General features: G+C 31.2%; 5 protein-coding genes across 7 annotated transcripts; 2 read left to right on the forward strand and 3 right to left on the reverse strand.

Moving 5' to 3' along the window:
- Window positions 1–14: 14 nt before the first annotated feature.
- On the reverse strand, window positions 15–2,081 carry LOC111427095 (proton-coupled amino acid transporter 2-like). The gene is made up of 7 exons (XM_071193980.1): window positions 1,987–2,081; window positions 1,786–1,936; window positions 1,476–1,727; window positions 1,154–1,426; window positions 930–1,105; window positions 353–525; window positions 15–288 (listed from the first exon to the last, which is right to left on the reverse strand). The coding sequence occupies exons 1-7, from the start codon at window positions 1,992–1,994 to the stop codon at window positions 35–37; spliced, it is 1,287 nt and encodes a 428-aa protein (XP_071050081.1). The 5' UTR covers window positions 1,995–2,081; the 3' UTR covers window positions 15–34.
- Window positions 2,082–3,570: 1,489 nt separating this feature from the next.
- On the reverse strand, window positions 3,571–5,474 carry LOC139428929 (proton-coupled amino acid transporter 1-like). Its single transcript, XM_071193979.1, has 7 exons — window positions 5,357–5,474; window positions 5,157–5,307; window positions 4,845–5,105; window positions 4,518–4,790; window positions 4,299–4,474; window positions 4,072–4,244; window positions 3,571–4,017 (listed from the first exon to the last, which is right to left on the reverse strand). Exons 1-7 carry the CDS (start codon window positions 5,362–5,364, stop codon window positions 3,764–3,766), a joined length of 1,296 nt encoding a protein of 431 aa, XP_071050080.1. The 5' UTR covers window positions 5,365–5,474; the 3' UTR covers window positions 3,571–3,763.
- A 46-nt stretch (window positions 5,475–5,520) lies between these two features.
- Window positions 5,521–16,963, reverse strand: LOC111427557 (proton-coupled amino acid transporter 1-like). 2 transcript variants are annotated; one of them, XM_023062762.2, is made up of 9 exons: window positions 16,673–16,963; window positions 8,935–9,033; window positions 8,683–8,799; window positions 8,265–8,415; window positions 6,813–7,022; window positions 6,472–6,744; window positions 6,233–6,411; window positions 6,003–6,175; window positions 5,521–5,952 (listed from the first exon to the last, which is right to left on the reverse strand). In XM_023062762.2, exons 2-9 carry the CDS (start codon window positions 9,030–9,032, stop codon window positions 5,702–5,704), a joined length of 1,452 nt encoding a protein of 483 aa, XP_022918530.2. In that variant the 5' UTR covers window position 9,033; window positions 16,673–16,963; the 3' UTR covers window positions 5,521–5,701. The 2 variants fall into 2 exon arrangements, with proteins under 2 accessions (XP_022918530.2, XP_022918531.2); XM_023062763.2 differs by lacking the exon at window positions 16,673–16,963 and having other exon boundaries at window positions 8,683–8,771; window positions 8,935–9,024.
- Window positions 16,964–20,216: 3,253 nt separating this feature from the next.
- Window positions 20,217–21,649, forward strand: LOC111427271 (OCIA domain-containing protein asrij). 2 transcript variants are annotated; one of them, XM_023062322.2, is made up of 6 exons: window positions 20,217–20,382; window positions 20,484–20,604; window positions 20,802–20,982; window positions 21,037–21,194; window positions 21,248–21,362; window positions 21,416–21,649. In XM_023062322.2, the coding sequence occupies exons 1-6, from the start codon at window positions 20,305–20,307 to the stop codon at window positions 21,531–21,533; spliced, it is 771 nt and encodes a 256-aa protein (XP_022918090.1). In that variant the 5' UTR covers window positions 20,217–20,304; the 3' UTR covers window positions 21,534–21,649. The 2 variants fall into 2 exon arrangements, with proteins under 2 accessions (XP_022918090.1, XP_071050092.1); XM_071193991.1 differs by having other exon boundaries at window positions 21,037–21,191.
- A 71-nt stretch (window positions 21,650–21,720) lies between these two features.
- Window positions 21,721–26,643, forward strand: LOC111427101 (arginine kinase-like). The gene is made up of 3 exons (XM_023062080.2): window positions 21,721–22,029; window positions 23,760–24,416; window positions 26,356–26,643. The coding sequence occupies exons 1-3, from the start codon at window positions 21,798–21,800 to the stop codon at window positions 26,613–26,615; spliced, it is 1,149 nt and encodes a 382-aa protein (XP_022917848.2). The 5' UTR covers window positions 21,721–21,797; the 3' UTR covers window positions 26,616–26,643.
- The last annotated feature ends 378 nt before the right edge of the window (window positions 26,644–27,021 follow it).

Raw genomic sequence — 27,021 nt, forward strand, 5'->3', positions numbered from 1 at the left:
ATTAAAACGAAATATTTTTCTTAATAAATACAATTTACTTTTTTACAAATTCAGCAACTATATCACGTATTGTAGCATACATTCCAAAAATAAATATACCAGCAGCTAAGATAAATAACACCCCATTTTTTCCAATTTTAATCATTTTCTTCAACCAAACCGTTTCTTTCGGATAAAACAAGACCATATCCATGAACGCTGGCAAAAATAGTGTTAAAGATGTACTGCATATAGCGCCAACTAATGACATTATCAAATGAATAAATGGGATTACTTGACCTATCACAACTGCAAAATACATTTCGTTATTTAAAACGATTTAAATGCAACAACATTAAATAAATATTCTTACGAGTAAATGAAACAAGTAATGTTCGGAAACACAATTCGCTAAGAAGCGGTCGTTTAAATGGACCAAGACGTTTTGTTATTAATGGCCATATTATTGTTACTGGAATATACATTTGTACAGGATATGTTAATATTACTTGTACACAAACTAACATTATTAATGCTTCAACTGCACTGTAAATAAAAAAAAAAAAATAAGAATGTTACTTTATGCATTGTTTTGTGAGTGTTCTGAGAAATCTTTAAACGTTTATTATTATGTAACAGAGTTGTTTTGTAACAATTATTTATTTAGATTGAAATGGTGAGCACTTTAAAAAATTAATACAAAGATTTCTTATGATTTAATGAGATGTAATGTTTCATTTTAAATTGTCATAAAAGTAGATAACGTAAAATCTGATTAACTGTAATAATTAGGTAATTCAACACAAGGTCGTTTTAAGCAATTGTAGACGTCTAGAATTCCAACGATTTTAAGTCCATTTTACACAATTAATAACCATCCAATTGTCATTACGAATCATTATGATTCAAAGCGTAAGTAGTCGCTTAATTGCATTAAAAAAATTACTTACGTGGTTTCTGGCAAATTAATGAAGACCGTTCCAGATATTGCATCACCATATTTCAAATAAGTTAAACATCCCATTAAAATAACAAATGGGGTAATCAAAAGAAATCCAATGTTTAAAACTCCGAATGTTCCCACCATTTTTTTAGGATTCTCCATTACATTTCTTAAAGGAATAATCTAAATCAACTTTAAAAGTATTTCTTTATAATTTTGTTTTAATCTTACCAATGCTATACATTCATACGTGTACAAAGCTATACCAAGATAGACGGGGAAGCTTCCAATTTCACCCACGTATTTCGTAGTTGCAATGTTTGGTAAATCTTGACAAACAAAAAATAAAGTTGCAACAATGATGCTTACCAAAAGAGCGTTTGCGAACATAGAAAATGGTGCGAGCACTTCTAATTTTGTTATTAATGATAAAAGCCACATTGGAATAACTGATATGAGCATTAAAAGATGGATATCGATGTCTATATTAAAATAACCTAAAGCCTATATTATAAAAATTAAATTTCTAGATTTTACTCGATAAAAATCATACTTTTGTCATATTTGTTCCTAAAAAGACAACATAAGTGCAGCAAAACCCCAAATTCATCGTACATAATCCTATTACTATAAACAATTTCATAAGCTTTGCTAATTTAGCATTTGCTTCTGGTGATTTTAAAACAGAAGTTCGTTTAAAAACCAATTCAGTTAATTCTGCGTAACTATATTGTTGTTTTTTAGGTGAATTTTCTTTTTTTAGTTCTTCTTCATCTTGTAATTCTATGTGTTCTACAATTCTTACCTATATTTAACAAAAACATTGTTTAATATAATTATAATAATAACACAACCAAAGTTACCAATAACGAAGCACAGTGACAAACAACAACACCCATTATCGGAGTTAATATTAAAGCAATTATCATACCGGCTTCTTTAAATGCTACACCCATTGAAAATATTCCTGCGCCCAAAATACCTTTTATAAGGTGCATCAATGTTTGTATATAACTAAAATTATGAAACTAAAGAATTTCATTAAATTTCTTTTTGTTACTTACTTTGTCATTTTCGCGTGGTTTTTTTTAGTTAGGTTTAATTAAATGTCGTTCTCCGTACGCGGTTCATGTTATACTAAAGCTGGCACATTCGTTGTATTTCTGTATATGGGAAAGGCATAACTCGACGCAAGGTCGTGGAAAGATTATGTTTATTATGTGTTAAATTAGTAAATATTTGGTATCAACTACTTCCAGGGTTCAATTAGAAAATAAGATAATTCGATTTTTTGCAGGAAAAGGCTTTAATCAATTTTGATAAATCACATATTTGAAATACTTTTAGAGTTTTATTGGAAGGACTATAATAATGGATATATTTCATTGTGGTTTTCGTACAGCAGGATTTGTGTGTATTTGTAATCGATTTCTTTTTTGCTTAACATATTGATGACTACATTAACGCTCTCATAAATATGGCGGAAATGTTATTAAAAATGTTTATAAACTGTAAGTATTAGGTTTTAAATTTAAGTTCTAATTCTTCATGTATTATTAATTCTGTTCATTCCTTTAACCATTTTGTAACTTTTTCTTTGTCGAAAAAAGGAATTACAAGTAATCTTCATCTGAGATATATCTTCAAACAATTGCATGAATTAAGAGTAAAGAGAAATAAAACTTAATGTTATTCATACTTCCTTCCAAGCCTACGGAATTTCTTAAATGTCTTGAAAAACGACTGCCAGTCGTTCCATTACTCAGTTAGCTGCTTTCCTTCTCAACTCAATTTGCATCCCTTCCGGGCTGCAAAATGTTGATTTTTGCTGACTCTTTCGTTGTTAGGTAATCTGGTGTTTCTTCTTGGTTTTCGTTAACGCAGTCTCTCTGTGCTACTCCATCCACCTTTTATCCATGATGGCAAAGTTAATATTATTATTGTTGTTATAATATTATTAATATTGTTTCATTTATTTATTATGAACAATTTTGCAATTTAAAGTCGTCAAAGTTTCATACAAGAAAAGAAAAGATTTCAAAAAGTGTTTTCTTTTTTAAAATTATTTTATTGCAAAGGCAGTATTAAACATATTTGATGTTCGGGTTGTCTACCCTAAAGGAGTATAATTTTAATTTTACTAAAATAAGTTATGTTAATAAAAAAAACATAATAAAGTACAGTTTTATAGTGGTGGACAATGTTTATATCATTATGTGTTGTTTAATGATGCCTAAAGATGTTTTATTAACAAATTAGAACAATCAGTAACCAGAACAACAATCTTGTAGTAAACACCAACAAAAACATTAAAAACATTAGTGATACTTAATTTGCAATCAAAATAACATGACATCCAGTGTTAAATGTTCTACAGTAGCCTAATAAGATTAGCATGTCTTGTTTGAAGTATAATAGGTAGAACAGCGAGTTTGCAATCGAAATTTCAAATTTAAAATTTAAATAATCACCGATTACACTCAAAAAGCTGTTTTACTAACATTAAAATTAATATATATATGCATATGTATGCAACCAATATCACAGTATTGGTTGCCTACTTGCAATGATGACGTCGGGTACGATAATTAATTAACACACTGCACATGTTCCATAGAAATTGAAATTACAAGAAAAGCCGAAGATAATTAAAATTGTCACAAATTTATTTATAGAGTAGTTTAAAAGAATTAATTGAACAATTTTTATGTTGTGCCAATGTAATATGAAACTTGACATTTTATTTGACAGCATCAAAATATTAAATTCTTAAAAATATATTGTAAAAATACAAAATAAAATTATAAATTATAAAAATCGAGTTAAATAGATTAGTATTTCCTATTTCTTTGCAAACTCCTCAATTATGCTTAAAATTGTGGCATAGATTCCAAATATAAATGTTCCTACGGCTGATAAAAACAGCATTCCATTTTTTGTAACTTTAATCGCTTTCTTGAACCAAACCTTTTCTTGGGGATAAAACAAAATCAAGTCCATAAAGGGTGGTAAAAAGAGTGTTAATGAAGTACTACACACAGCTCCGATTAGTGACATTATTAAATGGATAAAAGGAATTATTTGACCTATTACAACTAGAAACATTAATTTAGAAAGATTTAAAATAGTATTTAAAAACATGTTCTTACGAGTAAATGCAACTAGCAATGATCGAAAACACAGCTCACTGAATAGTGGTCTTTTAAATGGGCCAAAACGATTTGTTACTAATGGCCACATTATATTTACAGGGATATACATTTGAAGTGGATATGTTAATATTACTAATATACAAACAGAGGTTATTAATATTTCAACTCCACTGTAACAAAAAAAAATATAAAAATAATTCGTGTTTTGAAAAAATTATTTTTACGTTGTCTCAGGTAAATTAATGAACACTGTCCCATGGATATCCTCACCATATTGCATATAAGACAAACATCCCATTATAATTACGAAAGGTGTAATTAGCAGAAACGCCATGTTTAATACTCCAAACGTTCCAACCATTTTTTGGGGTTCTTTCATATCATTTCTTAAAGGTACAATCTAAATCGCTTTTAAAAGTATTAGTTTAGGGAATCAATCTTACCAAAGGTATACATTCATAAGTGCATAAAACAATGCCTACAAAAACAGGAAAACTATCAGCATCTCCCACGTACTTTGTTGTTGTAACATGTGGTAAATCATGGCATATATACCATAACGTTGTGATGGTGGTGCAAAATAAAATTGCGTTTGCAATCATAGAAAACGGAGCTAATATTGCTAATTTTGTTATTAATGATAAAAGCCACATTGGAATGATCGCTATGACCATAAGAATATGAATTTCTATGTATATATTAAAATGCCCTAAAACCTAGATTAAGAATTAAATTATTATTTAAGATTTTGAATTAGTTTAAAATTGAACTTTAGACATGTTGGCTCCTAAAAACACAACATAACAGCAACAAAACCCCAAATTCATCGTACATAAACCAATCACTGTAAATCTTTTCATAAACTTTGCTAATTTATTGTTGGCTTCCGTTGATTTTAAAATTGACGATCGCTGAAAAACAGTTTCTGTTAATTCTGCGTAACTGTATTGGCGAAGATTAGATGAATCCGTTTTAGTTTCTTCGTTTAATTCTTCTTGGTCTAAAATCTCAATGTATTCTGCAATTCTTACCTGGCAAAGCAACAAAATGAATATTAAGTAAGAAATATTTCTGAATCTCACCAATAACGTAGCACAATGACATATTACTAATCCTATTATCGGTGTTAAAATCAAGGCAATTATCATTCCGGCTTCTTTAAATGCAACTCCCATCGAAAATATCCCTGAACCTATGATGCCTTTTATCATATGCATTAATGTTTGTAGATAGCTATTAAAAAAATTGGATAATTACAAGCTTAATTAATCATCAAACTTACTTTATCATTTTTAATACACGAATGCTTCATGTTGTGCAAATATCAAAATATTCATTTAGTTTCTCCAAATACGACTACATTGAAAGCTATAAAGTTTTTTTTATTGGTTGTCAATATGACTAATTTTTATTGTTGAGGTTAAAAATGTATTTAAAATTAAACACTTTATTAATAATAAAAATAGTTTATTCTTAAATTCTAATCGGTAAATCATTTCGTATTATAAAATTTACCTATCTATCACTGTACACTTAATATTATAAAAGAAAAAAATCAACAAAAATAAATTATACATCTCATTATCAACATCTACAAAAAGGAATCTATCACAGTTTGTTTCTGAACTCAGCTACCCTCAGCGACGAACTGATTAACTATACTGTGCAGGCTTTCGTAAGTCCCTGTTACACATCCTAATAATCCAACAAGTATTATCACACCATCTTTAATAATAATCCACGCGGTTAATTCTGAGATGTTATAATGCAATACTATTTCGATGATCGGAGGGAATAACAAAGCTAAAGTTGTACTGCTAACAGCGCCTACCAACGAAATAAATAATCCTAAGTAAGGAATAGCTTCGGCTAAGACAACTAAAAAAAATCGAATTAGTTAAAACAAAAAATTATGGATAAATACATACATGTTACAAGAACTAAGAAGATTCTAAATGTATATTCCATCAAAACGGGATGATTAAATGGACCGAATGTTTTTATTACATTCGGCCAAATAACATCTACTGGGATATAGAATTGTAAAGCATAAGTTAATAAAATAGCCAAAGAAATCATAATTTTGACAGATTGAGCTAATCTAAAATTAATTAAACTCAGATTATAATTATATCGAATTTTATTCCAATTAACTTACTTATCAGTTTCCGGAAGATTCAACGTAACACTTCCCATAACATCTTCTCCATATTTCAAGTAACTAAGAAGTCCCATCATCATATAAATAACGGTAACAACACTCATCCCAACATTTAAAACTCCCAAAGGTTTTTTAAATTCATCGGGTCTCTTCATTTCGTTTTGTAATGGTAAAACCTTCAATAAACAAATCACTTAATTAATTATATGCATATAATTAAAAATTTTGCACCATACCAAGCCGATTCCTTCAAAAGCAAATAGTGCGGTTCCAAAAAACAAAGGTAACTGATGTAATTCGGCTACGTATTTCCTTTCGCTTATCGCTGGGAGATTTTGGGTGTTATAATAAACAGTAATGGAAATTCCGATAACCATAAAAACGTTAGCCACAGTTGATAAAGGTGCGAGAAACTTTAAATTTCTAATCAAACAGCTGAGAAGAATTGGAAGGAGGAGTATTGCCATATGAAAATGTACGTCGATTATAAGACCGTAATAATCCAAAACCTTAAAGAAAAACAAAAAAAAATTAGAATGATTATTAATAATTAAAATTAAAAAGAGAAATTTATTACTTGTTTTAAATTATCAGCGATGAAAACAAAGTAAACACAACAGAATCCTAATTGAGTTATACACAAGAACAAATTAACGATTTTCCTCATGTACGTGGCTGCTCTTTTCATTGCGATCGTTCCTGTTTCAAAACATAATTGGACTGTTTCTGCAAAATCCGGTCTTACTTCGGCACCTGTTATTCTTGAAGCTCTCTTCGCGCATGATAACTGGAACAAAAACACAAACATTCATTGTATTTAAATTTTAATTTAAAACGATTTTATTTAATTGGTTGGAAAAATAGTTTACAGGAAGAACATTACAATAGGTTATGAAATTAACACGTTACATAATTTTTATTATTCTCATTAGCTATCCTTGAACTCTGAGAAACAGATCAGATGAAAACACCATACGTGTTATTTTCCACAATAACAAAATATACCATGATGTATTATTTATTTTAAAATTTATACTTTGCTAATCAAATTATTTACAAATTATGTTTATTGGATAATAGGAAAACCAGATTTTATGCGAGTTATCTTAATTAAGTTACATGTTGTTTAAGAACTCAAACCTTCACTATGAAATTAGTTAATTAATTTTGCAATTTTCTAATTAATTGGGCAATTTCGTTATTTTCCGTGATGAACATTGATAAATTACTAGATTAATATTGAGGTTTGTGACGTCGTTATGAATAAAATTTATTTAAAATTTGTTGACTTTTTTGATGTAGAATCATAGATATATTTTGTAATAAGCGAATGATGGATAATGGACCGGTCCAAAAATATCTTGTTCGTTTCCAGAATTAAGCGCAATTGAGTTTTCACTTCTCACTGCACATGTATTTCAATTTGTGAAAGGTTGCCCATGTCAGTTATATTCTGCATTTTATCTTAGCAGTCTGTTTTTCTTTGTCTATCCCGATAGCGTGGGATTCGTTGTCTATGGTAAACTTCGTCTTTAGCCCCGATCCTCTGGCTGCGCTGTATTTAATTACAGCTGGTCATTATGACGATATTGTCTGCAAATTGTGGATAGTTTAAATAGGTCCCATCGATGTTAATGCCTTTGGCTTCCCATGCTAGTGACTTGAAGATGTTTCTTTCGAGTTTTGGGAAAATTTCGGACTTGCTGTTTCTTTAAAAAGAGATGTTAAGGCAGTACAGGTTTTCCTTGTTTAGATAGTTTGCCAGCATCCACGTTTGGTTCTAGTACCAAAACCGAAATTTCCAATGTTTCCTGGCTTGGTTTTTTCTCCAATCTTGAGTCTTGTCAATCATGTCAACTTTTTCGTTTAACTATCTATCTTTTTATTAATGATACATGCAGTGTGTATAAAGTTAGATTGTTCTGATCATGGTAAGGAAGGAAGACACTGGACATATTTTAGACAAAATGAGTTTACTAGGTAATTAGCTATTCTTAGCTATTTAATACAATATAAATTTTATACTCACCAAAACATGCATACAATGCGTACAAATAATACCTAAAACTATTATCACCCACGGTCCAATCATAATCCCCGCATTTTTAAAACCATATCCCATAGCAAATACCCCAGATCCGACGTTTCCTTTAAATAGATGCATCAAAGAGTCTAAATATCTACAACAAAAAAGAAAGATGAATAAAATTAAATAAAAAATATTTTAACTGTCATCAAAGAAATGTTTTTTTAATTCAATTTTGCTATTAACCTAGATTATAATTCTATATTTAAGCGAGTCTTTGATGTGGATTGTGAAGTTGCAAAATAAGTATAACCACAAAGCAAGGACACTCTTTGAAAATAAAAAGAAACGATTTCGCTCGCAATGTGTATTTGGGGAATTCTCGAAAATATTGTTTAAAAATAGCAAACGTGTTACTTACGTAGTCTGATGCGATCCTCCAGAACCATGAACGCCTCCGCCTTTCTCCCTCTTATCTTCCGTCGAAATGGAGATGATTGCCTCTTTAGACTGAAATGTCATATAGGAATCCTCATTTCTAGAACACCATATTTGTAATATTACATTCAAAACGTTTGGTTTATTTTCCTAGCTGATCTCGATGGATGAAAAAAGTTAGTTGGTGATATTACAAAAATTATGATTGCTTCTTTTAATGTTTTTTTGTACTTACCTACTTCCATTTGTAATTACGCTAGCGTTAGATCCGTACCATGGATTTGTCACCCCCAGGGTGTTTTGGCCTTTAAATTGCATCTTATTTAATTCCATTCTGAAAAGAGAAAATAATAAAATTATTTATTTGAATCTAACTAATGTCTGTTTAATATCGTAATTCATTGATGAGAAGCAAATGTGTATAATTTACATTCCTCCGCAAATAGATGGGATAGGGCGAAACCTTCAAATTTTGACCGCTAATTTTGGGTCTAGGTTAATGGAACCACGCAGCGTTTACTTTTCAATAACGACTTCCCCATCAATTTCCTGATGGTATTCCAAGTGCGTATGAATGCAATTAGGGGTTTGGCATTGCCAAGTGCCAAGATACATAAATGATTAGAATCCCGAGAAATCATTAAAAAAGTTATTCGTATATTTAATTGAATTAATTAATCGAATTAATTTAGAAGGATGCTTAAAATTTTCCTTATACGATAAGAATTTGGGTAAGAATGAAATTATGGGAGTGATTGATATGAAAAGACTTTCGATTTCTTCGAATTTTGGGCAATACCCAAATATGCGAGCGATGATTAAGTTTCGAAACATAATCAAAGTTCACGAAAATCATACTACAAGGTAATTTGTAATATACAATTTGGCAAGAAATTTTGTACCATTTGCCAAAATTCCTTTTACTTACGTGGCATATTCGTATGGTTTAAATATAACGACCTTAAATCAAAAGTCCTTAAAGAAGACATAATTACTTTTTCTGAAAACTGCTTTTATAGACGAATTAGGTATGCACTTAAATCGTTTAAATTTTTTTTTAAATGTATCTAATAATATAGCGACTTCGCCTCGGTTACTAAAACTACCAAAACTATGACGTTTCAACTTTGATCAGCGGATATATCATAGTCGAGTGTACCTAATGTTTAACATCTGCAGGATATATTGACTATCATCAGCATCACACAGCTTCTAAAGTTCGCTGCAGGAGGTAGGTCTCCCCTCCCTTGTTTGCTTCCATAACTCCCAATCCTCAGATATTTGCATCCAGTTAGTGTGTATGCTTAATCGTCATGCCATATGGTTGGAGGATCACCTCTGGTTCTAAAAGAAGGTATATTGTTTTGGTCTCCATTCCTTAATTTTCTTGGTTTCATCAATCACGTGTATAGAACATGACGCATTTTTTGCCATGCCGTTTTTTCTCGCATACTAACCGCCACATCTCAACACTCCACGATTTTTTAAACGAATAAACGTCTGTATATGGCCGGCTATTGAAGACTTTTCTCTTCAAACATATCTAAAGTGCGATTTTGAAATCGAAAGTCGTCCCACAGGTTTGTTCAGAAGCCGTCTTTGTAACATTGTCTGATCTTTCTTTATGCAGTCGGATATGAGGACAACGTTCTCCGCAAATCGTAAGTGGCTCAGATTTTCGCCACTATGTTTATGCCTAACTCATCCCTTTCTTTCTGTTTGCACATATACTGGAGCAAATTCTTAAACAATTTTGGAGAAATGGCGTTGCCTCGACGAACACCTTTTTCTATGTTGAAGCTGTTAGCATCTTCATGAAACCTAACACAAGCTGTGGCACTAAGATTAACGGTTTGTTGTATTCGATCGATTTCTCAACCATGAAGTTTCTAATACTTAATGTCTTTGTTTTGTTTTAAAAACGAGGTTAAGAAAAAACTTTTTTCTCCAATACCCTTTAGAATGAAGAAACGAAACTTTTTGGGGTTACCAAAGAATATTTGAGGTTAAGTTATAGCAAATATTAAGCTTACAGGGTAAGAGGAAATTATCGTACATTAAGACTTGTAGAAAGCATACGTGGAAACAAGTTCACAAACTCTAACTATGTGTAAACATCTCGTTTAAAAAAATAAATTATAAACGGTCATTAACTCCATTCGAAAATTGTTGTTTATACAATTACGATTTAAAACTTTCCTAAATTGCCCTGTTTTTCAACAACACTCAATCAGTTCTTATACAATTTGAAATTATGATAAAAAAAGTAAACCACATTGACACCAATCTTAAACAGCTTTAGAAAATCTTTCTGCAAACTCATTCTCTATATCTTTTTCATACAAGTCTCTCCACTATTATTCCCAGAACTCTTTAACATATTTTAAAACAATGACCAAGCCTCTTGTTTGCATGTATGATTAATTTTTTTGAATTTATGCATTAATTAATTTGTAATCAAAGATATATTAAATCAAAATTTTATCTGACGTAAATACTTCAGGTCATCAAATCATTTTTATGATTTCAATTGTATAAATTGTCCATTGTCATGAATGGGTGAATACAATGGATGGAATCACGTAGACGACGAAATCAACCTCGAAACGTGCTTGTATTAATCGATATAAATCGATCACCGGAAGCTATTAAACTCGGTTAAACGTACTTTAAAACGTGTTCGAACCCACGTTTAATAATACTGCTGATTTAAGTGCGTACGATTGGTTTAATCAAAGACACCACTCTTAAGTTCGCGCTTTATTTAAATGATTTCGTAACATCAATTTGCACGTAAGCGCTCCTTTATAGAACTAAATATATCTGAGGCCGTGGCCGTGCTTTATTTTAAAATAAATTGGCTAGGTTACGATTGTATCATAAATTTGAATGTAATTTTTATGTTCTTGTATTTACTTCCTGGGTTGGTTTCTAAGTTGTCCTTGGAAGATTTTAAAAATGATTTCATAAAAAAAACATTAATAACATCCTGGATCTTATAAAAACATATTTTTAGGAAGTAAGTTATATTTTAAGGCGATTTTATGTTTGTAGATATAAATAATGATTTCCTGATAAAAGCTCCAAATAATTTTTCTTTATAGTTGAGTGTTGAAAGCTTGACACTTTCCAACAAAAAAAAACTTGAGCGTAAAATAAAAAATAAAAATAGAATATTTTATGAATGAAAACATTTACATTGAAAGAAAAAATGTGAAGGACTATAGAAAAAATTACGCCTACACCGTCCATGGTGAACGGTTTAGTGGAAAATTTTTAACATGATTAACTGTGACACAGAGATTTCTATCTCTTACGTCAATACTCGCTTAAAATTAGGAAATTTTTGGAACAAAGCTAACAAAACGATATCTACACGTAAGGCTTTTTAAGACACACCTCTTTATTTTTGGAAATTGGCATGAAATTCTGTTACTTTTAAATGCCAAATAAAAAAGCAAACGTTGGAACGTTTAATTTACTTTGGGGATTTTCCTATAACTTTTTATTCTTAATAAAAAAATATATAATTCGGTTTGATCTTTTTTTTATACACAAAAGTTTATTTTACTTCACTTTTATTTTAAATATACTTAAATTTATGTCGTTTTTGTTTTGAATTTCCAAATAAATGTTGCAATTGAACAAAATGCGGCTCTAAAAGTAATTTGAACAAAATACACATAAAAAAAAATACAAAACAATCGTTTAAGAAAGCTATCACGCAATTCCAAGTACAATTACCTCAATGTTCCATGCTTGATATATTTTTACATTAATCCTTGAAATCTAACCGCCGCATTAATTTCTTGGAATTCTAAGGTCAGATCACAATAAAGTAAAGTAATGTAATTAGAAAGGATTTATTTAATAAATTTTTTTTTAAATAAATGTTTTGCTTAATATTCATCATCTTTTCTTAGTAAAATCCTTTAATTACTTAGGTATGTATGTTTCTTAAATAACTTTATTCACGCAAACTCTTACTAAAATAGTTAACATACAAATTTAAGTGAGATGTTATTGCCAAACTGTTAATGTATATTTGTACAAAACATTTGGCATTTCGGGGCACAGTTCATCGTCAATGAAGTTATAAATGCTACTGATAATAATACACCTTTCTAATACATTCTCTGTAAGAACTACTTAGTGACTGAATACTGACTTAATAAATAAAAGAAAATTTGTCTTCTTGGTAACGAATCTTAATATATGCTTTAATAATACTTTTTAAGAAATTCCATTATTTATCTGATATTGACCTCAAATAATTTAACACAAATCATTAATTGTCAATTTGTGTTAGAGATGTTAGTGACTTGCTAATTGGACCGGCTTTCCTAATAAATAGACTTATTGGCGAGATGTACCGTAAATTGTTAAAAGAGTTATGATGGCTGGCACACCATCGTCCTTAAATCACACTTTCTTCTGGCCGCGGTTGAGTTAGATTAGTGTTCGATTTACAACAATTTACAAGAAACAACTTTCAAGAAGGTTCAGAAACAAGTACGTGCTCCATATTTGATATATAATGTGTCAATTTTATAACCGCGTAAGTTGCTAAAGACTTATCATTAAGTCAACCTCAGTTATTACATTCAAAGTTAAAACCAGAAAAGCACATATTCTAGAAAGTGAGCTCCGAAAAACTGAAGATGAGACCGAAGCAGAATCACCGCGTATAAGATAAGTCGCAATAATGAATCTGCTTACCAAATTTTTTGTTTATCGGTTTCAGAGTAATGATTTGGATTCTGAACAAGGAGATTGAGATTAATGGCAAAAGGAGAACTCCATGTATCCAAAAAGGACTAAACACATTCCAATATTCCATATTGGTGCCTTGTAATAAATAACGCAGTGATCATCTCTCGCCTTTGGACTGCTAGATTTGTTCCTGCTCTTTGATGGAGTTAGGTTGAACCTACTCAGAACTGCCGAAACTGTCTAAAGTCTTATTTTAGATTCTGATCAATGAGGTTGAGGTGGAAATGGGGACCTGTTCTAAAGGGAGACGGCCTCGGACAAGCCGTGTGGCCGATCGTGTCGAGGAGAAACCATCAACAACGACATGGCATTTCTCTGCGTTCATTCAAAGAATTTGGACGATGATTTTCATACAAAATTTCAGATCGTTCAATTCAGTTGTGCCTGAGAGAAGTGCCTGATTTTTTCCAGAAATTGATCAGCGTAGAGGCACATTTTCACCTCTCTGAATATGTAAACAAACAAACCATCAAATTTTGGGCAACAAATAATCAATCCTCGTGTTCTTCATGAGACATCACTCCATCCACAAAAAGTGATTGATATCGGACCATGTTGAACGAGTTCTTAATACCTAAACTGGATGAGTTGAATTTGGAGGATTTGTTGTTCTAGCAAGAGATATTGATTTTGATTAAATTCTATAAATTTGATTAAAATCGACATTTCTTAATTTTAAGACGCAAGAACTAAATGTGAATTCTCTTGGAATCCTCCATGATTAATTATTAATATAGAAAGAAGTAGAAGACGATTTCGTGCTTCTAATCGCTTCAAGAAAAAAAAACCCACGCAAGAACTCGATTTTGTGAATGAAAAAAATTTCCTTCATTTTTTTATAAATTGAAAAGAATAATCATTTTGGTGATCTTTTAGATTTGTTTTTATCTGTTTATTGTTAAACCCATTTAAGAAACCTCTAATAATAAATGACAAAACGGAAAAATGTCAAGTTCGACCACCACGTGGATTGGTGTTGCGGGGTTGCGTGCCAAAACTCGAGCAATTCTAGTTTCTATTTTTATTTTAATGTTTAGGTACATAGGACATAAATCCGAGACATTCACCCACTTATTTCGACACATCTGTATCTTTATTCTTGTACGTTCGCAGCCAATGAATAATAATTTATTTGTTCGGTGGTAAACACGTGCGCTTTCTTTATTGAAATTTAAATTGTTAAATGTCAATCATCTTTATATTAATCAATATTATATGTAAAGAATATTTAAACATTCGCAACTAAATTGGTTTTGATTTAACACCTGGTAAGATAATTTGTTAAAGAGACACGTTTGTTCGATAAAAAAATTATGCTATTTTCCACACGCGATCGCGTTTATGTTAACGGATTTAAAAATAATTTAGAGTTGAAAGAGTGGGTTTAAGCTCGGTTGAACCTTTAAAATGAAAACTGGATAATTCCGGCAAAAATAAGCGAAGTTGTGGGCGTTTGTTCTCTTTAAAATTTTTGTTTGAATATTCACAAAAATTTTGCCAAGTTTTAGGAAGCCGTTTCTAAATAATATCTATATTTACTAGATGTTTTGTTTCAATTAATTCATATAAGTTTTTTTTTCTTGAGCTGCATTACGTCTTTAAAACAGGTTATTTCCAGTCGTTGGTTCATTAGTATTCAACAATCATTAGATAACAATATATCTGCTTGTTATATTACTTTTTTTGTATCTATAACTATCTTAATTTGGAACAAATAGTTATTGGAAAATCACAAGGTCGTTTAACCGCAGCACGATTATTAACTGGTTATTAACACTTTCATTTTTTACGGTTTAATAGATTTAATGTAAATATTAAACTAAATTTATTTGAACTAAATTGTTTTTTGTGACATAGAGTGAATTTCACTTAAGATGCAATAAAAAAAATATATTTTCACAGAAACCAGGGCGTACTTACTTACTTTGTTCCACATAAAATGCAACATGTCAATAAAATTTGATATTACAGTAAAACCTAGATATAACGGATCAACACTAGCACTAGACCTAGAACTAGAAACATTCCGTTTAGCCGTACCTCTCTTACAACTAAACCTAAATGAAACTTTCCGAAACTTTCTAGTTCTAGGTCTAGTGTTAGTTCTAGTTTTAATTGTTATGCAGAGCTAGACCAAAAACTAGAATCGGATGAAATTCTCAGTAAGTTTTTCTAACTAAACCAACTTTTTAATATGTTGTTGTTTAAAGGTGGAAGATTTTTTTATGCAAACACATTAACTTAGCTGCTTATAAACAAGTATCAATGTCAAAGGTTTACGTAAGATCTTACGACAAAATGAGCGCAATAAAAGCTCAAATTGAATCTTCATAAAAAATTCTGTTGCTATTTTAAATGTACAATGAAAAAAATAGTTCTTAAATTTATGCCCGGTTCCATAAACAATGAGATTAGTACGTGTTAGAATCGTACAAAGCAATGAGAAATGCAAAAAATAGAGTCGTAAATAAGCGAGGGATTATATGAAACAATTAACTACGCAAAAACGAAAACCTAAAGTTTAAGATGTAAATTTTTATTAAAGTAACAAATATAAAAAAGCACATTCTTTTAAATAAAATAAAAATATGTTAAAAACAACATATTTTCAACAAATTGTTTGTCGTTTGTGGAATTTAAAAATGTAACCACCTCATTATGCATATTTCTATTCCATGCGTTTGTGACATTTATTTATAAATTATATAGATTGTTTTGGTTTGAACAATCGTATTTTGGTTAAATAATATATATCACGTTTTGTGCGGTTAAGTTCTTTTGGTATCATTGTGATGATTATCACGCACGTTTATCATTCTCATACGATTATGTGACACTCTCACTGACACCTGTTTATAATTAATGCACGGTCACGATTAACACTTTGTTGTATCGCAACACGGAACTGCACACTTCCGGAACAACAAAAATTATTCTTTAATTAAATAAACAAAGTGCCCAATATCTATTATTAAAAGATTAAGTTTTCGGTAATTCCCCATTTAAATAAAAAAAAAGAAACTTAAACTTAATTAGTTGATGCTCTTAACATTTTATTAGCCCATTTTTTTTGTTAATGGAAAGCTTAAACGAAGGTAAACTTCTACGTCAATGCAACATCCAGAAATTTCTTACCAAAATCGAACAAAAAATCGCAACCATTAATTTAAATTCAAAAATTAGAAAAAATAAATACTTACTTTTTGTCTTTTGATGCCACCTCCTTAAATTGAAGTGATTAAAAGAAAGAAAAAATTTTTTTTTTACTCGATAACACTGATTTATTAATCAATTTTATAAAAATTTTTTTCTTTCTTTTTGGGAAATTGTTAAAAAATGGAATATACGTGTGCTGGACGTTGGAACCACTGGCTACCGTACACACACACCTTCGTTACGTTTGACTTTGTGAAGATAAAACGAGTGTTAGTCGCCGTTTAATATAATTATCCCTACCATTGGGTTGGTTGGCATTTTTTGGCAAATTGTCGAGTGCAACGGGTACATAACGAGAGAGTTATGACGACGCCAGAGGCGCCTTTTTAACATTCGCGGTCACTACCGTAGACGCCGAACGTCGCGACGCCTCACCAAAACGTGACGCCTTACGAATCGCCAACCAAAACGAACCAACTAATAAACCAACATTTTCTATACGCGAAATCGAAGTCGATTTATTTGGTTTATTTTCGATTTTATCCCGAAAATCTAAAATTAACTCTCAATTTATACGTATACATTGAAATTTTTGAAAATAAAACTTAGCTAAATAATTTATAAATTCTTAAAATTTATGTTAATATTACCATTTAACAACTACATTATTAAATTTAATTCAATTAAAATTCGATGTATTACAAAAATACCGATTGCAAATTATTCAAGGTTAAGATACCGACTGAAAGTTAAATGAAATAAGAACACGTCGATTAAGAAATTATGAGTATACATTTGCGGTTTAGCGTTTTTTCGTTTTTACCCATTTTTATTACATTATTGTATTTCACAAAATATCTACATACGTCAATTTAAATGGATTCCCATTATTTTTAATAATTATTAGTTACTGTGTATTAGAAAATACAAAGTATCATATTTTTAACGTTTAATGTTAAGTTATTGAAAAATTCTTTTCCGATTATCATGTTGAAAAATTCATTAGAAACAATTTTCTACTAATTCTCTTTAGAAATATGTTACCTTTTCTAAGTTTGGGTGTGAGTTTTGCAATTTAACTTACTCCAAAAGCGTAGATACACCTTAACCACGTGTAATTACTAATACCTACATACAGGTACAGCAATAATACTATTTTTATTTTTACTTGTTATGCAAAAATTGGTAATTAACACATTTAATTAAACTAAAAAATATATTTACGTAAGCACATTTAATAAGAACCTTGAGGCTTGAGGAAAATCTTGATTGGAACAAAAATTGAATGCTAGTAATTCGGGGAAAGATGGACCAACTCTTTATTCTGCCACAGGCTTTTACTAACCTGAAGATATTATACGTGGCATCTCATCACTTTTATGTTTTCTGCCAAGTGAGGTAATGCTACTAGGGGTGAAGCCAGGTGTGGTGATAGTGTGCTTATTTTTTTTTGATTTCTCATGGAGATGATTAGGTTCGAAAAAGCTACTCTGCACATCTTTTTGTTTTAAGATTGGGCGCAGCTTAATGTTCCAAGTTGGTCATCCCGCATCTGGTGCATATTTAATAATCAATTTAAATAAAGCACATTTAATAAGAAACTTGAGGCTTGAGGAAAATCTGGATTGGAACAAAAATTGAATGCTAGTAACTCGGGGAAAGATGGACCATCACTTCATTCTGCCACAGGCTTTTACTAAACGAAAGATATTATACGTGCCACTTTTATGTTTTATGTTAAGTGAGGTAATGCAACTGGGGGTGAAGCCAGGTGTGGTGTTAAAATGGAGCTACTCTGCACAACTTTTTGTTTTAAAATTGGGCGCGACTTAATGATACAAGTTGGTCATTCCGCCGCTGATGCAGAAGATTAAGTTTGTAAATATGCACATCGAATCAACTAAGAAGGAGAAGGTGCATGGGAACAGAAAGAAGTAAGAAAGGAAGAAGGAACTGTTGTAGGAGGAGAAGCAACTAGCGTTTACAAGGAAAGGTCGCAATCCTCGGTAGCCACTGAAAAGTGGTGTAGTTGTCTTGTAGTGTATCTTGGATCTTGGTGGTTTCTGTGATTCCATAAATGTTTTAGAAACCTACAGAGCAATTTGTCTAGAAACCTTCCTGGATGTAAGCTGTAAGCTAACTTATTAATATCATTTTCTTAATCGATTAATTAAATCAGAAATTAATATAATTTATTAAAATCATTGAGTGAAATAGAAAAAATCGCTTGTGTAAAAGTAGAAAAATATTAACTTTAAAATGTTCCAAGTCTAGACAAGCTGATATACTGATTGTAGTGTAATTTCTCATTGAGAACTCGTCAAGTTAAAAAAAAATCCGGTCACATTCCTCACGTAGCAACCGATCAATATTGAAGTACCATTAACATTAAAGTATCTTTAACGATTTCAACAACTTTGAACGCACGATGCATTGCACTCGCTAAAACAATAATAATTCAATCGATCTTGTGCGTCATTTATACGTTTTATTAATGTTATTACGCCTTATTGCTGGTAACGCTAAGATTTCAGCACAAAAAATATCCATAACTCTTCTTTTTTCAAATACGACGTATTTCTTTTATTGAACATAATTTCGTTGGAATGTTTAATGGAAAATTTTCCACTTTTTATTGTGTGTGCACTCGCAACGTACACAACATTAATACGGGGAATAAATTAACATAACATTAAAGTTGAATGAAATTGCTTGGTGTAAGGAAGGTTGAGGTTATATTAATTTGTTTTTTATTAATTGTTTATTAGTAAATATAAATAGTCTATAGTTGTTTATTTTTCGATAGTTTTACGGACGCACGTGCTATTTCGGCGCTGAGTACAAACCCGTGCCATATTTTAATTTTAGGTCACTTCGCATGACCACTTATTTTAATTTTACCATCTACATTTTGTACCACCACTATAACCGGACGTTCTATCACCATTCCAGTTAGAGTGCGGCGCCGGATTCGCGAATAAAAAGGCCCAATAAAGTTCAATTAAAATCCTTTTCAATGTTATAAAAATAGATTATTCATAAGTCGCAGTTTCGTTTAACCGAAAATTTAAAGATACAACACCGACTAGAACGCTCAAAGTCATATCAAGACTTAAATTATCTCATTCAATGCCAAAAGAAAACTTTATGTGAGCTATATATCAAATTTTATACATGTAAAATATATAAATAGTTTAAAAAAAGACCAAGAAATGTAATAATTCCAGGTATTGAACACGGGAAAAACATTACTATAAATCGATCATAACACCACAAACACGATATCTAATTTAAATAATGATTGCACGTACTATTTGGTTTTTTTGAAAATTATAATCTGAGGGAATCACATAAAAATCCAACACAAGTTCATGTTCTAAATAATTCATTTTCACCGTTTTTTCCTTGTTTTTTGAATTAAACACTCGTTGCATACTAATAAAAATAGTTGGCCTGATTGTATATTTATCTCATATAAATAAAACATTACTAATCGATTTAAATAAAAATTATTGTAAATTTAATCATCACTCAAGTACATCGGCGTAAATTTGGTTGCCTATCTTTACTGCTCACAAATCTTAACCTCAAATTTTTTTAGAATTCCCAATCCTGTCAAAATACCGACTAACCTATAAATGATCTATCTGTGCGTTTGAAATAAACTAAATTTTAAATGAATCCAGGAAATTACAACAACGACGATGAAGCCCGCAAATTACCACCGGGCCAACAACAAAGAACCATGGCCCAGGTAAAATGAGATTTTAATGTGAGGTTATGGAGAAAAATTACTCAATAAAACTATAATAATGATTTTTATTTAAATATTAACATTTTCGATATTATTTTTAGTATAAATTTAGTCCAGAAGAAATGCGGGTAATGCGAGAATGCAATAAAGAGAGTTTTTGGCAAAGATGTTTACCTCTCGGATCAGCTTTAGGCGTTGCTGCTTATTTAGGAGTTCAGTCAGGTAAATACAGACAATAGTATTAAATATTGATCAAGAAAAGCTAAACTATTTTATTAGCTAGCAATTTTGGTTTGTTTGATTCGTTTTCTATCGTCCATTTCAACATGTGTCTTGTCTATCAATCTTATTTATTTCTTCCTTTTCCAATTATATAATTATAACATCATTTTATTATTAATTTTTTTATTCTATATTAGGTTATTTAAAAAGGCATCCAAGATTTGGCCCAGCTCCAAAAGTGGTAGTATCAGTAATTGTTGGTTATTTCGTTGGAAAATTTTCTTATCAATCCAAATGCGCGGCAAAACTCATGCAATTACCTAACAGTCAAATAGGTGAGATGTTAAGACAAAGAAGAAGAGGGAATTTTCAAGAAACGTAAGAACTAAATACATTTCTTAAATTGTTGATTTAAAATCTAAATTATTACAGAATTGATTCTGGTTTTGGTCCTGGAATGTCTTTAGCTCCATTTAGTACCCCCACTGAAACTTACACAGACGTGCCTCCATCAAACAGCTTGGATATCGACACCACCAGACCACAATATGATGGTTTGGATGATAATTTTAGACCTTCTCTCGATAGTAGTAATATATTAAACAACTTTTGCGATCACTCACCTATGGTTGTTTGTTTTTAGATCCTATTTACGAAGAAGAAATGCCTCCAGAAACAAAATATAGTACTTCTTATGATGAATTACGAAAGAGAAATCGAGATGAATACCAAAATGTTAGAACTGGTGGTTATAACAGGTACATAAGTTATGTTTTGTAATTTTTTTATTGAATTGTTTTTTGTATGATAGAATACAAGATCAAAGATCGCAGCAATCATCTGCCCAAGTTCTTGCGAAAGATATGCAACCAGCAGAGACCCCACAGCAAACAATTAGAACTAATAAATATGGAGATACATTAATTTAAAAAAAAAATCAATGGTGTTGTTGTAAAAGAAGGATTTTTTTTAGTTGTGTAAATAAATGCACATGTTAGAAAGGATTTATATACTCTTTATTAATTGATTAAAGATATCTCCCATATTTTAGAGTTTTTCTTGAAACAGAAAAATTTTTTAACCTTGATCAAAGTCACATACAAAATTGAAACAAAAAATAATTTGTCAATTGTAAACAATACAGCTTTATATAACATTTTTTTTCAATTTTCATTGTTATAATTTTATTAACAATGTCGAGCGCTACTAATGAAAAGTTAAAGCAATGCAATATGTGCCATACAGTTTGTGGCAAAGGAAAGGTGCCTGAAGAAGTTGTTCAAGAATTAGATGACGCTTTTGAGTGCTTAGAATCGTCCCCTATCATGTCACTATTAAAAAAACATCTTAACAAAAATGTTTTCGACGAACTTAAAGATTTAATTACGCCTTATGGATCAACTCTTTGGGATTGTATTAAATCAGGTAAAAAATATTGAAAACTCAATCCAATTTTTAGTAATTTCTTTTATTTTTTTATGAGAATATAAATAACGTTTTATATATTTTTTGACACATTTATCCATTGGTATCTAGTTGTAATAATTTTTCATAATACGATATTTTAATGAGTTATAATGGCAAAGAATTAAAACTAATCATATTTTATGGTATTAAATATAAGTGGTCGAGCAGCAAAAGTTTTCCAGATTAGCCTCGTCGTTAAAGAGATAAATAATTTGCAATTTCCAAATGCCATCTTGCCGGAATTTTAACGTCTCGTAATAGAAAATTTATTGCGCCATAATCTGAAATGTCCCTGCAACCATTTTGTAAATATAAACTGTGTTGTAATATTAAATTCTGAACTGCTTTATAAAATTCATTTTAATAAGATTTAGACTGTTATTGAAATCAATACCCAAATAATTCATATACCTTAATTGGCTTAATTTTTCAAGGTTAATTTTTTATCAATATGGAAATCAGTGTGTTGGATAGTTTAAGGGATGTTAGGATTTTGATTGGGCGAATGATTTTCGTAAGGATTCTGATTTATTTGGGTTGAATTCCATTTTCCCTTTAGTGTGTGTACGTGGCGGTATCGTCTCCGGATGTAGCCAGTTTAGTTTGAGGGATTTTTGGAAAGTCTCGCCTCTTTGAAGAAATGTTAGGATAGGTCAGTTTTGTTTTGAACCACCAATTATAGCGTGAAGGAATGTCGGTTTTCTTTTGAACCCAATTATAGCGTGAAGGAATGTCGGTTTTCTTTTGAACCCTAATCATACCGTGAAGAAACCGCAATTATAGCGTGAAGAAATGTTAAGATAGGTCAGTTTTGTTTTGAAACACCAATTATAGCGTGAAGGAATGTCGGTTTTCTTTTGAATCCCCAATTATAGCGTGAAAGAATGTCGGTTTTCTTTTGAACCCCAATTATAGCGTGAAGAAACTACAATTATAGTGTGAAGAAATGTTATGATAGGTCAGTTTTGTTTTGAAACACCAATTATAGCGTGAAGGAATGTCGGTTTTCTTTTGAACCCTAATCATACCGTGAAGAAACCGCAATTATAGCGTGAAGTAATGTTAAGATAGGTCAGTTTTGTTTTGAAACACCAATTATAGCGTGAAGGAATGTCGGATTTTTCTTTGAACCCCAATTGTAGCGTGAAGGAATGTCGGTTTTCTTTTAAACCCTAATCATACCGTGAAGAAACCGCAATTATAGCGTGAAGAAATGTTAGGATAGGTCAGTTTTCTTTTGAAACCCAATTATAGCGTGAAGGAATGTTGTGATAGGTCAGTTTTGTTTACGGCTGTCAATCACCCCGGAAAAGAAAGTTGTCGGAAAAGTAATGATGACCGCTTCTCGTGACACAACGGATTTTGTCGTTTGGGTATAAGACAGTAGTGTTGATCTCGATTTTCTTCTTTGTTAGGTAACTGTGAGTCAATTTGATTAGTTGTGGGGGATATTGTGAGGTGATCTTTTTATATTTATTCAGACAGTTTCGCAAGTTTTCACCAAATCTAGGGATACTAATTGATTCGGGTGATTTGATGTATGATGGGGCCACTATGAAAATGTGAGAATCGAAAACTTGGGTAGGAGGGCTATGCGTTAATCTTTTTAAGCATGATTTAGACATCATTTTTGCGGATTCGATGATCTCTAATTAATTTTTTTTTTAATTTTAATTCTTTTTGTTTAGGTGTTGTTAATCTAGACTCAGGAGTAGGAATTTACGCTCCAGATGCTCAAGCATACCACGTTTTCGACATACTCTTCGATAATATCATTGAAGATTACCACAATGGATTTAAATATACAGATAAACAACCGTTACCCGATTGGGGGAAAGTAAGCACTCTGCAAAATCTTGATCCTCTCGGAAGATACGTGGTATCCACGCGAGTTCGTTGCGGTAGATCCCTAGAAGGTTATCCATTTAATCCAAAAATGAAGGAAGACGATTATGTCGCGGTGGAAAAGAAAGTCACCAACGCTTTGAGAGAATTAAAAGGCGATTTAAAAGGGGTTTATTATCCGTTGGCCGATATGAGTCCTGAAGTTCAAAAGAAATTAACCACCGATCACTTATTGTTTAAAGAGGGTGATAAATATTTGGAAGCTGCTGATGCGAATCATTATTGGCCGGTTGGTAGAGGAATTTTTCTTAATAACGAAAACACGTTTATGGTTTGGGTGAACGAAGAGGATCATGTTCGGATTATCTCGATGAATGAAGGTGGTAATTTACCCAAAGTTTATTCTCGTTTGGTTGAAGCTGTTAGACAAATTGAAAAGAGATTAGCTTTTGCAAGAAGTGTCCGATTGGGATATCTCACATTTTGTCCTACGAATCTTGGTAAGCAAAATAAACTTTATTTTCTTTGTTTTAAGAATGCATTAGCGTAAGAGGCGTGTTAAATAGTAATTATTTTAAAGGTTATTTTAAATGCACATCATTAAAGCAAGCTAATACCTTCAAAGTCATTTATCAACCCTTTACGTTATAATGGAAATATTTTATCCGTTACATTTTAAATGGATCGTTTTTATTTTAACTTTAAAAACTGTTTCAACTAAGAAATTATCGTGTAAACTTCTCCGTGTAGAGTAACTAACCGCCCGCAACGATAAAGTTGCCAATTTCGCTATTTTCCTGGGCATTTCGCCCCGTTATGATTAATGGTGTCGGAGCATTCGCTCCGGCACCCGATTTACTTGCTGTTAACTCAACGATCCGTGAGAGACTTCACTTGGATATCAGACTGCAGCATAACTCGAATTAAATCTTTGAAAAATGAACCGCAACAAATTGACCCGCTCAGTTTTATTAAATTAAAATTAATTAATTAAAGGGATGTGTAAAAACACGTTAATTCGTTATAGTTTAGTTTTGGTAATTAGTTTGTTTAAAGTTAAATTGGGTTCCACTATGTTCATATTTTATTTTCGGAACTTTGTTAAACTACGTTTCAAAATCTCAAATGTACTCTTTGTGTTGGGATATTTCTTGTTAAGTAATTCATGTTGTTGCTTAAAGTCTTTTAGAACTTTCCTAACTGAAGAATTAATAAATGATGCTTAATTTGAAATTTTTGACATAAAAGAGAATAAATGAAGAATATTTAGTTTGAAATTGATTATTGGTCGATAAATTTGTTGTTAAGTGATATGACTAATTAAACAGAGAGCCGTTTCATATAACATGAAACGACGGGCAACACAGTAACACACGGTGTGGTGCATTGCGATTAGATAATCAATCACGATAACCACGCCGGTAGTAATGGGATCTCGTTATACGACTAGACCCAAACGGTTACCAATTCTCTCCGGAGTGTGTCAACATCAATTCGTAAGTACCCTCGCTCTTGTAAGCCTCCAAAACTAGAACTGCGGTTCTACATCCATTTGACTATAAACCGAACTCATTGTTTATGTTTGGTAAACAAATACCTAATTGTATGAAAAGTACTTTTTGGGATCGTCAAAAATTTCGCAATTATTTTATAGCAAAAAAAAAGGTGGAGGTGCCAGTTAATGGACTAACATTAGTTAAATCACTGTCGACGACGTATTGTAAACTTTTCCAACATTAAACCATTGTTGATATTAAGCTTTAACAGTATACCGAGATAAAGAAAGCCCGATTCACTCTTGAAAAACGACTTGTTAAATTAATGGGACAACCCTACCGAAAGAGGGAAAGAGAAGAACTGAGCAACGACGGGGTGTGAAAGAAAGGACGTGAAAGTTCGGGGTCAGGTCATCTGTAAAAGTGGGACGTGTAGTTCAAAGTTCCCTTTTCACCCGCTCCACTTTGCGTCTTTGTCAGGACTGCCGCGGCCGCCGTAGACTCAGCAATTGTATAAGCATGCAGATCGATAATGACGTGTGGAAGTTTATGTTAAAGTAAATATTTTCTTAGAAAACGAAATAGTAATAAAGTGGAAAAGAGACGAAGGAAAGCGGTTGGAATTTATACGAAAGCTTAAACACGGCGAAACTCGGATTCCTATGTATATTTTATGGATGGTTTACAATGTGTTCTCATGTAAATACTGAAAAGGGGGTGTTTTAAATTTATTTTGTAAAACGATTTTAACTTTAATCGTTTATAACAGTGATTCACAAATAAATTTCAAACTATCTTAAAATTAAATAATCATATAAAATAATGTTTGTGACAATAACATCAACATGGTTATACCTAATTAAAGGATTTCATTACCTTAAAAGATTATATATTAAATTTAACTTTCCAAAATTAATTAATATTTAAATTCAATTTGTTTTAGGTACGACAATCAGAGCTTCAGTACATATTAAGCTACCCAATCTTGGAAAGGACACAGAGGAACTTGAATTAGTCGCCGACGAATTTCATTTACAAGTAAGAGGTACAGGTGGTGAGCATACCGAAGTAAAGGATGGAATTTACGATGTGTCCAATAAGCGGAGAATCGGCTTGACCGAGTATGAAGCTGTTAAAGAGATGCATGATGGTGTGTTGGAATTAATTAAGAGAGAACAAGAATTTGGGGTTGTAAAGAAATAAGCAAAAATATAATTGCTTTTGATTTGAATGTTGACGTTTATTTGTTTGTTCTTTTTTTGTGATTGGTTAAAAATAAAAGAGATTTTTTTTTTAACAAATATATATATTTCTTAATGTTAGAGTTGTAGTTCATGGCATAAAAAGGACACCACGAACTACGGTGCTGTGGAAGGCACCATTCGCAAATGCTGATGCCCTCTTGAGTTTTTCATATTTTTGTTAAAGCACAAGAGACCACTAACATTAGGTTTATTAACAATTATGCAACCGGTACAGTAACTATATGTTAAGCCATAAAGGTATAAAATTCTCTACACGTGCACGTTTTATTTTAATTTTTTTTCTTCAGCAATATTCATAACCGTTTATTTTAAATTTTATTTTTAATCAGACGATTTTTCAGTTT

Source organism: Onthophagus taurus, chromosome 2 (genome assembly GCF_036711975.1).
Source record: "Onthophagus taurus isolate NC chromosome 2, IU_Otau_3.0, whole genome shotgun sequence".
NCBI classification, from domain to species: domain Eukaryota; kingdom Metazoa; phylum Arthropoda; class Insecta; order Coleoptera; family Scarabaeidae; genus Onthophagus; species Onthophagus taurus.

Excerpts from the sequence above, each read along its gene's own strand:
- LOC111427095 (XM_071193980.1), bottom strand. Across the intron at positions 1,427-1,475 it reads TAGGAACAAATATGACAAAA|GCTTTAGGTTATTTTAATAT; the intron begins GTATGATTTTTA and ends TTTATAATATAG. Across the intron at positions 526-929 it reads ATTAATTTGCCAGAAACCAC|TGCAGTTGAAGCATTAATAA; the intron begins GTAAGTAATTTT and ends TTTTATTTACAG.
- LOC139428929 (XM_071193979.1), bottom strand. Across the intron at positions 4,475-4,517 it reads CTTATGAATGTATACCTTTG|ATTGTACCTTTAAGAAATGA; the intron begins GTAAGATTGATT and ends AAAGCGATTTAG. Across the intron at positions 4,245-4,298 it reads ATTAATTTACCTGAGACAAC|TGGAGTTGAAATATTAATAA; the intron begins GTAAAAATAATT and ends TTTTTGTTACAG.
- LOC111427557 (XM_023062762.2), bottom strand. The coding sequence starts at position 9,032 with ATGGAATTAAATAAGATGCAATTTAAAGGCCAAAACACCCTGGGGGTG. Across the intron at positions 6,412-6,471 it reads CTTTTGAAGGAATCGGCTTG|GTTTTACCATTACAAAACGA; the intron begins GTATGGTGCAAA and ends TGTTTATTGAAG. Across the intron at positions 5,953-6,002 it reads CTTCTTAGTTCTTGTAACAT|TTGTCTTAGCCGAAGCTATT; the intron begins GTATGTATTTAT and ends GATTTTTTTTAG.
- LOC111427271 (XM_023062322.2), top strand. The coding sequence starts at position 20,305 with ATGAATCCAGGAAATTACAACAACGACGATGAAGCCCGCAAATTACCA. Across the intron at positions 21,195-21,247 it reads TAGACCTTCTCTCGATAGTA|ATCCTATTTACGAAGAAGAA; the intron begins GTAATATATTAA and ends GTTTGTTTTTAG. Across the intron at positions 21,363-21,415 it reads AGAACTGGTGGTTATAACAG|AATACAAGATCAAAGATCGC; the intron begins GTACATAAGTTA and ends TTTGTATGATAG.
- LOC111427101 (XM_023062080.2), top strand. The coding sequence starts at position 21,798 with ATGTCGAGCGCTACTAATGAAAAGTTAAAGCAATGCAATATGTGCCAT. Across the intron at positions 22,030-23,759 it reads TTGGGATTGTATTAAATCAG|GTGTTGTTAATCTAGACTCA; the intron begins GTAAAAAATATT and ends CTTTTTGTTTAG. Across the intron at positions 24,417-26,355 it reads ATTTTGTCCTACGAATCTTG|GTACGACAATCAGAGCTTCA; the intron begins GTAAGCAAAATA and ends AATTTGTTTTAG.